Source organism: Lupinus angustifolius, chromosome LG08, assembly GCF_001865875.1.
Source record: "Lupinus angustifolius cultivar Tanjil chromosome LG08, LupAngTanjil_v1.0, whole genome shotgun sequence".
In the NCBI taxonomy this organism is placed as follows: Eukaryota; Viridiplantae; Streptophyta; class Magnoliopsida; order Fabales; family Fabaceae; genus Lupinus; species Lupinus angustifolius.
In genome coordinates, this window is record NC_032016.1 from 1,761,676 (window position 1) to 1,772,956 (window position 11,281).

The following is an 11,281-nucleotide window of genomic DNA, read 5'->3' on the forward strand; positions in this document are numbered from 1 at the left end:
TGACATGTGGCATAAGAGAGTTTTTTTTATTATATTGTTAATAGAGAAAAATTAAAATTCAAAGAATCTGAACTGTAATATTAAAATTCAGTGCGAAAAATGTCAAAAAACTTTGATGAGGTGAAAAAGTACAATTATTCTTAGATTAATGGTAAACATTAAATTATATAGATAGATTAATGTAAAGAAATAATTTGAATGTGAAAAATGATTTCAATTTCATCTAATGTTCAATTTTTAACATAACAAAACATATATGTTGTAAACACTCAATTTTAGTGGGATAACGACATGAACCAATCACTAATTAATATTAAATTATTATTATTAGCATATAAAATATACAATATATAAAAAGTATGAAGAAAAATATGTGAGGAGGAAGTGGCATGTGGCATGAAGGAAAAATGTAAGGAGAAAGTGACATGTGGCATGAGGGAGTTTTTTTTATTATATTGTTAATAGATAGATATCACACAATCAAGATATAGTTGTGGAAAATAATATATTATTTTGGAAAATATTATTTCTTCTCATTGGCTCCCAAACTTCCTATATTATTAGAGATTTGAACGTCAAACTTCGGATTAAATTAGAATAATTGTTAACTAACACATTTGTTGATATTTACAAGTATGAAACCAAATTATTTCATCAAGAGAAAAATGATAATTTTCTAAATAAAATCCAACACATATTTTAAGAAATTGATAATATATGACCATTAACATTATGCCTCATAAAATGAAGGCTTAAATATAAACTTTGTCCATGTTAATCATTTTGAAATTTGTCTGTACAATTTTCTCCTTTCTAATTTAGTCCCAACTATATTTTCTATTTTAGTATGAGAAAAAGATGTATACACTAACGATGTAAGAGTTCTTTACACTGTTACTGCGTCATCTAATATTTATTTTTAATCATTATTGACTTTTCAAAAAAAATAATTCAAATGAACGGTATATGATGCACTGACTGTGTATACATTTTTACATTGGAAGTACATATATTTAATACTCTTTTAGTATTAGTCTTCTATATCAAGTTTGGATTAAAAAAAATGGTGATGTAGCCTAATACAAGCCATGTTAGAGTTGTCATATCAACCATACATGACTACATGAATATTAAAATAAAAAACAATTTAGATGGACTAAAATTCTATATATCCTAATTTACATGAACATAGAATTTAGTTTTAGTCCATCTAAAGTATTATTTTTTAATTAATAACCAAACCAAAATGGAAAGAAAATAATATACACATCAATTTCAAAATGACTAACATTAGTATGGAGAAAAAAGCATATTAAAGCCTAAACTAAAATAAACAATGTAGAGATATTATGCAATATAATGCAAAGTTCATTATCATCTTTAATGCATCATTATCCTCAATGAAAAGATAATTAAGGTATAATAAATACAACGTTGTTTGAATAAGTAATGTATTCTTCATGTTCAAATAGCATATCTCTTCTATAATCAATGTATAAAACAAGAATTTTTAACTCATTGAGGAAATCTCATTGAAATGAAGTCAACCCCAATAATCATGGAACATATTTGTCTTCAGCTACCATATTTCATGGTTGCATCAACATTCATATCAACCAAATCACTATTCTTATTTGGTTTTAGTTTGTGCCTCTAGAAGAATGATTCACTATGCTCATATTCTAAATGTTGTATCATTCTATAGGAGTTTAGTGTAATCTATGCAAATTTGACCTTAAAGTGAGAATGCATGAACATTCAAACTTCTTATATGTTCACAACTCCTTTGGACTCTTAAGTCTTTTGTTATAAGATGCACCAAATAGAAATATATCATGGGCATTTTGGCTCATGGGTATGCTAGAACTTGTAATCATTATTCTCTAATAATATATTAATAGTCCTTCATCACTCACATGAACGTAGACACAATTGGCTAAACTACTTCGTTAACAAATTATGTTGTCTTTTTCTCTTCTATTTATTATATGCACTTTACTTGATTGTTGGTGGCTAATGTTGCACATTGATCGCTTATGTTGCACAAACAATTGATATCAGAGCCAATTGGAAGATGACTTTTAACCTATATGTCAGATTATGGCAAAAGAGGGTGAAGGCATGTTGGTTGGACAAGGTTTACAAAGATACTGTATGAGGATAAACCAGATGAGTAGAAGAAGGAACCATGGCGGAACTGTGGTGAGGGCTACATATATATTGATCCAAAACTCAATTTACTAGATTAGGACAAAGTTGGAAATAAGGACTCAAGTGTTGAGTTAAGATTTGAGACAAATGCTGATGATATCTCTCTCGATGTTGGAGATGATGATCTCATTTGAGAAGTGAGATATCCTAATAGTGTGGGCACGATATCATAGTGAAGGATTTTAATGGTTAGCATATATATAAAAGCAGAGAGACGATGTCTGACTTTGGTATAGAGTGTAACACATACATTGACTTGGATGCAAGGTGTGACATAACATTAACTTGGATGCAAATGTGTGACACAGACATTTGTTGACATTAACATAAGGTGTGTGATGTGCATATACTCTTTTTGATCAGGTATGATAGTTGTTTTTAACTATGATTGTTGAAGTAAATAATGATGGTAGCAATTGAGGCTTTCCAAGGAAGCTCTAAGGTTCAGCTTGAGTGGGTATTAAAAAAGACAATTGTTGATGAACTTTGGTATAGAGATTTCATAATATCGAAAGACTTCCTAACAATTGATGGATACGTGTTGTATACCATTAGATGGCGGTACGAGAAGTTGCAATATAAGTTTGGAGAGTTAGACACTTTGTAAGATCGTCAAGGATACTCGGAAAGGCTCATAGAGAAGGAGAGCAAACTCTTATATGGAGGAGTTGTTAAAAAAGAATTAGGCATTGAACAAGGTGGAGCAGAATATTCGCTAAGATGAAGATTCTTGTGTAGATTTTCTAAGGAACGAGATATTCGTCTATTTCATTCAAGGTGAAGATTGTTGGGATGCTTAAAATATGTTATTGTATTAGTCTCACATTTACTAGTATTGGAAAGAATTATAGTAATCAATGTTATATATTTGGCTCAAGTCCCTATAGAAGCATCAAATAGAAACACTTCATGGACACTTAGGTCTATAAGTTTGCTAGAGCTTGTAATCATTATTATTGGTAGTCATTCAGTGCTCTCGGTGACGTATGCATAATTGGCTAAACACTGTTAACAATTTGTGTTATCTTTTTCTCTTCTGTTTATTATGTACACTTTATTTGATTGTTTGTGGCCAACATTGTGCAATGATCACTTCTAATACATCAACATGTATTATTTATTCTTTAAAGAATCAATAATAATTAAAAATAAATGGTAGATAATGAATTAATAATAGTGTAACAAACTGTGCATAATTTTTTTTTTCTAATTTAAATTAAGAAATACTACCGTCTATAAAATTTAATTTGTTTTGATGAAGTTAATGTTCTAATTAACCTTATTGGTCAAATCCATCATAATATATGTTTTATTATTGATAGCCTTGTTTTCATAAACAAAAAAATTAGATATTCTTGAGGGACCCACTAGGATAATGATTAGCCTAATGACTAACAAAGCATTACATATATTATTTAAAGATTGAGCATTAATGAATTCTCACATGGACAATGGAATTCAAACTCACATAAGTATGAAATATGAATTAAATTATTACCAACTAATTAAATCAAATATTAGTTGATTTATGCATACCCTTTTCACTCTTTGATACAATACTAAAAATATATCATCACAACTTTTCAATAGAGGCTTTGGTGGTTGCCCTCTCATAGTTGTCAAAAGTTATATATTATGAAAATTGAATCCATGAAAGATGCATGTATTAATTATATAAACTAACCAATATTAATTTCATTAATGGTACTTCTCTTGTAATCCTGATTGGAATTTATCTATCTCAAAAGCTACAATGCATAATTATATAAAGTATATCAATATTTTTTTAACAATATACCTCAATGGGTACAAAACAATCCATTTAATTAAATTCTTAGAGGGAGAGGGGTCAAGACAAAACAATACATATATAATATTTAAATTAAATCATTCCCTTTAATTTTCTTCCAAACTCATTTCATCATTATTTGCCTTGGTTTAGAGAAATTTAAAGAACAATGTTCAATGAAAGAGAAAATGTGGCCCTTCTAGTACTTTTGCTTATTTTTAGTACACTTTTAAGTTGTATATGCTTAACCTTAGTGATAAAGTTCATAATGGAATTTATTGGAGTGATGAATAGTTCTCCAAAAGATCATGAAGCATTATGGGCAGGAATTGGAATTGTTGTGTTCACTATCTATGCTTTTGCTTTTATTTCCTTTGTTATATTTCCAAGTTGTGGTATGCTTTTTAAGAGTGGTTCCAAGATTGCACCAACGCCAATTTCTGTGGAAGTTGAGCAAAACCCAAGTGTGGTAATTCAACAATTAGAACCCCCTCATCATGATCAAACTTTATAACAAGGTTCATGATTTGTGGAAGGTTAGAAACTAGTACCCACCATGGTTTAGAAAGAGTAGTGATTATTATTATTTTGTAATGTTTTATGTACTAAAGTGTTATATCTAAACATGTAGCAGAATTTGAGACCCATAATATTATAGGTTCATGTAATAGTATATGTATAAACTTGAAATAACTTATCTTATGGTGTAATTTTCACTTCCTGTTTTGCCCTTAATATTATTTAATTTTTACAAAAAAATCATATAATCATAAGCAATCATCACCAACACATTAACTAACCACATATCTCACCTTAAATTAAACATTATCATAAACACACAAAAAATATAATATAAAGTATACCGGACTCAATAAATACATTCTAATTTTAATACTAAAAAATAAAATATATAAAATTTAATATATTTTATCATGCCATATTCACCGGTTTCGTGTCTGGACTTACTAGTAATATATAATGTATTAACTCATCTTTGAGGATCTTGTAGTGAGGTTTTAGCATTATTTGTGTTTGAGCGAGAATAATATTATTTTAGGTACTTCCCAGGAAGTCTTAATGTTGCACTTTTTTTTTTTTTTTAGAGATGTGAAACTCGACATAACGGTAAGATTGCTTGTCTTATGACCTTTGAAATTATAAGTTCAACTTTAGGAAATAATCTTTTTATTTATGAATATAAAGGTCTGTCATCTACCATTCCTCAGACCGAACTAAGTCGAACCGAGTCAATACTAATAAGACTTATACAACCCTCATCAAGGATTGGTTGGGCTGAAGTCACTGGTATGTTGTAGGGCAGCTACACCTGAGAGTTTATATCACTCAACTGATATACACAGCACAGCACTCACTAATAGTTAAACTTTGTTTCGATGTATCTAATGAACAAAATTAATCTTCTGGCTCACAACAAAAATATATAAAATCTAACATTCATATGTAGCAAGATCTATGTTGCAACTTATAAAAATAAATGGCACTACATTGCACGAAATCCGGGGGTCTCGGGAAGGTAAATATACATAGTCTTACACCTTCTTTGGTGAAATATTTTTTGGATTTAAACTCGTGACCTTCAAACCACAATGTCCCTAAGGTTGCAACTTATAGTGTTAATATTTTTTCCAATAAAATCAACTTCCAGAGTCCTAGGTGATCCATCAAATTATGTTAAGTTGAATTTCTGCTTATTTGTATGAAGCTTAAAAAAATTTATAAAACTTGACTTTCTAGCAACGCACTAAAAAAATGCAGCCCAGTACATGAGGCTGTTTGGGAGGGTAGATATATGCAGCCTTACCCTCGTAAACGAAAAGGTTATTTGCAGGATTTGAATCCATGACCTCCAACTTCACAAGCCAAACAACCTTAATATTGAGGCGAGGCTCACCCTCTACCAACAATCTAAGCAAAAAATGGATCTTACACATGGATAGAAAAGCATATGATATAGTAATAAACCATCTATGAGACATGAGTTTGTTTTCTAGCAGTAGTAGCAGGGAACAACACAGCTTAAAGAAAAACTAATCACATAGATTGTTAGTTCAAAGGAAGATATCACTCATCTGCGATATGCATATCATACTCGCGAGCCAAACGACGAGCAGTTCCATCCGTCGTAATGTCTTCAATCATCTTGAACTTTCGGTAATGCACTTTAAGAGTCTCTGTCTGCTGCTGCGCAAGCTTCTCTTCTTCTAGAAGTTGCAGCTAAAAAAAAAAACAAAAAACAAACATATTCACACTTTAGAATAACTTAGCTAGAGTCTATCTCAGGATACATCAAACATAAACATTCTTATAATGACATTATAAAACCACAGCTTTGGGCATCATTCTGAAACCAACTAGGAGGACTTTATGGTTTTCAATACAAATGAAAGTGCCTCCCAATCCACTAGCCGTGAACCAATCGTGGGGTGTTTAGATAGTTTACACAGGTCGTATGTTCAAATCGCAATACGGCCATCGTAAACTCAAAAAAAAGCAGTGTGTTGCAGAAAAAGAAAGGATGTCCTTTCATTTTAGTTTATGCATATAACTGATGTTATGTTTTCAATACTGAAAACAATGTCCAATTTTTCGGACTCTATCCTTCAAAAATACTATAAACACATGCATTTTTCCTTTTAGTGATATTCTCTCAGTGGGGGCAACACCGGGGTCGGGAGAATGACGAACATTTTGGCATTATATTACACACAGTAGTAATAAGTTTCCTTGAAAATAAAACTCAGAAATTGCTCCCAATAACAACATAAGATCAAAGCGGCTAATGGTACATAAAAAGTCAATCCTGCATGCACGGTTACGAATGTTCGAAACAGTTTTCTTTTATTCCTATTCTCAAATAATACAGAATCCGTAGTATCTGGTATATTTAATATAGCTAGAATACTCTTATCATCCCAAAATTTTCCCATTTCTAATTCTGTACCTGAAATGTTCTATTATATCAATTTCACCATAACTTTACTTAGGATCATCAGCATAATCGATAAACATCGTATTCTATTGCTAACAGCAAATAAGATGATAAGAATCATATGTTACTGCACCATGTCCACTGGCTGTTCCCACAAATTTGCTAGTAATTTTCACTCTAAAGTAGAAATGCTTGATGTTACTGACAAGTGACAACAGCTCTTCAGTAAACGAAAAATGTTAAAATACACCAGAAAATTACATGACCATGAAGGGTAAAATAAGCAAATAAATATTCACTTGGAAATGGGTATTCCTAACTTCATGTTCTGTAGGTCTACTCTGTCAATTGCAGAAGTTATCAGCATAGAGTAGCAATAAGAGCTATAAGAAATTAATTGATTACTAGGAACGAACTTACTCTGTGCATGAATGCAATTTCCGCAGCATGTTTGCATGCAAGACGCTTTAGTTCCATCGCCACTTCAAAATCCGGGTCACTTGGATCCAACCAAGTGCACTTTATCTTTCTGTCAGGTTCTATTGGCCGATCATCGAACATTTCCTCCTCAGCATGGCGAGCCCTTACAGGTCGTGGCATCCCAGACATCATGAAAGGATACTGCCGTATCATTAATATAACTTCCTTGGCCTTCTTCGCAGAATCCAATTCAACTAACGCACACTGTGGCAGATTGCTTGGTCCAATGTAGTTGGGAATGAACTTGACAGTTTTCACAATTGCAAACTGCTCAAGAGCAGTTCTCAACACAGATTCAGTGACCTGTGGTGACAGGTTGTCAAAGTAAACTGTTCTTCCAACCATCTCTTTAAATGCAGCATACTTTTCGGATGTCGACCCCATTTTAACCTAAGAAATAAAAAAATTAACGATCGGGAAACAAGCAATTAAGAGTGAAAAGTTTCGGAAGGAAAAACATGACATAAAATGAAAAAATAATAAGCATGTTCTGCCCCCAGAAAACAGAATGATTCCCCTTAAACAAGTCATTAGAAAAGAAAGTTACTTCAAAAATGTAAAAATAAGGACAGCACAAAGTTCTTCAACAGATAATTAATTCCAACATATAAGCATTTTATGGAAGAGGGTGAGCTTCACGCAACGGTAAGGTTGTTGCTTAGTGACCATGAGGTCATGGGTCAAATCCGGGAAACAACCTCCCAGCTTGCGGTGGGATAAGGCTGTGTACAACTACCCTCCTCAAACCCCACTAAATGTGAGTCTCGTGCACTGAGCGCATTTTTTATTATATATAAGGCATAACTGTGTTACCACCACTTGTTTTTTTGTATTTTCGAACATTATGAAAAGTGATATAGATCAAAAGTAATGCACCGATAGCTGTATGTAGAGAATGAAAGATGTCAGTGAAGGAACATACCCTTGCCTTCCTTTAGCTTAAAAGTAGAATGAAAGCTTATTTACAGGCTTACTTTACATAAGGCCTTTAAGTAGGTCAGCAAAATGTAATGGAATAATGATCAAACCGATTACAAATATATCTAACAAGACATAAAGGAGTTTCTAAAAGAGACTCAGAGAACGACGGAAAAACAATCATATCTAGCATATTTCAATGCTACATCCTATAGTGACTTTGTCTTAGCCGGGATGAATTTGAACATTCTTGACGAACCTAAGACTTATTCTAAGAAAATTACAGGAGGCTGTATATGATGAAATTTCTTACACCTGTTTTTTTGTCCTCTAGAGAAACTCTACACTTGTTCTCAGGAAAGTATACAAAACCCTTCAAAAAGAAAGATGCTCAATGGAAAACCTGATATCTTGCATAATACAAACCAAAGCAGAAAACACAATTTGGCAATTAGCAGAAAAAACTGATCTTGCATCAAATGAAGAAATGGTTAAAATTCACAAATATGAGAAAATAACATGTCGATAAAAAACCGGTCCAGTGTACAAGGCTCCAAACTAGTGAGTCGGGAAAGGATAGATGTATGTAGCATTACCTCGCAAGCAGAGAGGTTGTTTCGTATATTTGAATTTCTAACCTATTGGTCACTAATGGTTTATTTGCGAGTTAAGTTTCGGAGAGGGAGAAAGCATCTCACAAATATATTTCATGGCTCTGAAGTCTCGCATTGCCCTCCAAAATCCAACTCGTAAAGAGCCCCTAATAGTTTGTTTGTGAGTTAGGTTTTAAAGGGGGAGGAATGGAAAAAGAAACTCAGAGTCATCTCACAACTATATTTCATGGTTCTGAAACTTTCCTTTTCTCTCTCGTCCAAAATCCAACTCGTAAACGGACCCTAAGCGGCAACTTAACTACGAAATCCACTATACATATAAAAATAGAGGAGTTAGATGTGAATTGGGTTACCGATCAGAAACTGAAGAGTGAGCGGTGTCGCCGTCGTCAGTGGATGGTCGCCGGCGGTTGTGAGCCAAACAACAACGCTCTGTCTCAGCCGAGAGGGTGTCTACCCTTTAGATTTATTATTATTGTTATTTTATATTAACCAATTATATTAGTAATAAACCAAAATAAAATAGTTAAACTATTTTATTTTTACTGTGGTAAATTTTTCCCTGAAAAAAATTTACTAATTTTATATGGAAAAGAAAATATTTAATATATAATTACATTATTAGTTGCTTAAATATTTACTAATTGTGTTTTTTATAATTGTATATAGATGTTTCTACATTTTTTGCAAGATGGTAATAAGTATAATATTATTTTTTTGTTTCTCACATATATCATCGTATTGTAGGCAATCATGTCCGAATCGGGAACATTTATAGGTATGTGAAATTAAATTTCTCAACAAATATTTTTTTCATTCACAAGACTCAAACTCAAAACTTTGTTAAAGAGGAATTAAACATGTATCACTTAAATCAATACATGTTATTCTCGTAAAATTTATACACAGACAGTATATTATCAACATTTATTTGTATTACTTTTTGAAGATTTGATGATAATTAAACATAGGTGACAATACAAAATATACAATTAAAGATACTTTTCAAAGTGGTTGTTTATAGAAGTAAGTATTGTTTGGATGTTCTTAAATATATGGTTTTATCAAGCCATGTTTGATAGAATATGTCATTATAAAAATGTTGTTACTTATATTAGCATATTATTAGCCTAATTGTCTTGCCTAATTTAATTAGCCTTAAATTATGTTGATAATATTGTATATTATTCATTATTTGTCACATTAAAAACACTTAGTATTTTTCTCAAATTGTGTCTTAATAAAATCACTAGGAGATGAAAAGATTGAGCATGCTTGGGATTGTATGCTAATGGGAAAGGTATACAAAAAAATTAGAGTAGTCATTCAAAAATCGAATATAATATTTAATATTTATATTCTGTAATGCTTAAAATAGGAGAGGTTCATAAATCATTATGCTTAAAATATTTATGCTTTGCAATGCTTAAAATAGAGTAGTTAGGAATATGTTTCAAGGTTATTATTATCTTCAAGATAATTTTTAATAATCTATATTAAACAATATTCCAATATTTTCAAATAATCAAGACATTCATGAAATTTATTTAAAAAGGACTTAATAGAACAAAAATACTTAACATATCACTCTAAAAGGCGAAATTGAGAAGAATTAGGATATGATTTTTAGGACAAATAATATATGAAGTTATAAATAATAATTTATGAAACGTATATGAACAAATTAAGAAAATATAAGAAAAGCAATTAGAATAATAGGGATATATATATATAAAAGAAGGAAACACAAAGAAAAACAAATAGTTATGCAACATGATATAGAAGAAGAGGTAGAAGAATTAGATAACAAGTCATGAAATATATAAGTAGTGTAACGCCCCGAAAAATACTTCTCAAAAACATTGCGGAAAAATGGGTAAATTTTTTTTCTGAAATGGGGATGTATAAAATTGTTTCCTTTTACAACCTTCCTTTTTCCGGGACATCACTTTAAGTAACTCAAATGCGGAAAATTAACTTATCGTTATCAAATGATAACTTAACGTGATTCACAATTTCCTGAATAAAGTAATGCATAAAATCAATTAAGTAATAATCGGATCCTACAGATTAGTTCAATAAAGGCGGAAACTACATCGCCACTAAACATATACAAAATCCACATAACACAGCCCTCATCAAAACAAACAAAAGTGCATCGACTCGCCCCCAAGCTGACTCAGAAGATTCCAGGAATACTGGACCCCTCACTCGGGTCCTCCTCCTCTTCTGAGTCCGACACGAGGTCAATCACCTCCACCGAACTCTCCACATTCACGAGTTCAATGACCTCGTCCTCCTCCTCTTCTTCCTCCACTT

At 31.6% G+C, this 11,281-nt stretch overlaps 1 protein-coding gene across 3 annotated transcripts; it reads right to left on the minus strand.

The window, feature by feature from the left end:
* LOC109354226 lies at positions 5,931 to 9,436 on the minus strand. Of its 3 annotated transcripts, none has more exons than XM_019596578.1 (3): positions 9,316 to 9,436; positions 7,371 to 7,814; positions 5,931 to 6,235 (listed from the first exon to the last, which is right to left on the minus strand). In XM_019596578.1, exons 2-3 carry the CDS (start codon positions 7,812 to 7,814, stop codon positions 6,083 to 6,085), a joined length of 597 nt encoding a protein of 198 aa, XP_019452123.1. In that variant the 5' UTR covers positions 9,316 to 9,436; the 3' UTR covers positions 5,931 to 6,082. The 3 variants fall into 3 exon arrangements, with proteins under 3 accessions (XP_019452123.1, XP_019452121.1, XP_019452122.1); XM_019596576.1 differs by having other exon boundaries at positions 7,371 to 7,821; XM_019596577.1 differs by having other exon boundaries at positions 7,371 to 7,834; positions 9,315 to 9,436.

Coding starts and splice junctions, on each gene's coding strand:
- LOC109354226 (XM_019596578.1), bottom strand. CDS start 7,814: ATGGGGTCGACATCCGAAAAGTATGCTGCATTTAAAGAGATGGTTGGA. Junction 6,236..7,370: donor AAATTGCATTCATGCACAGA/GTAAGTTCGTTC, acceptor TTTTTTTTTTAG/CTGCAACTTCTAGAAGAAGA.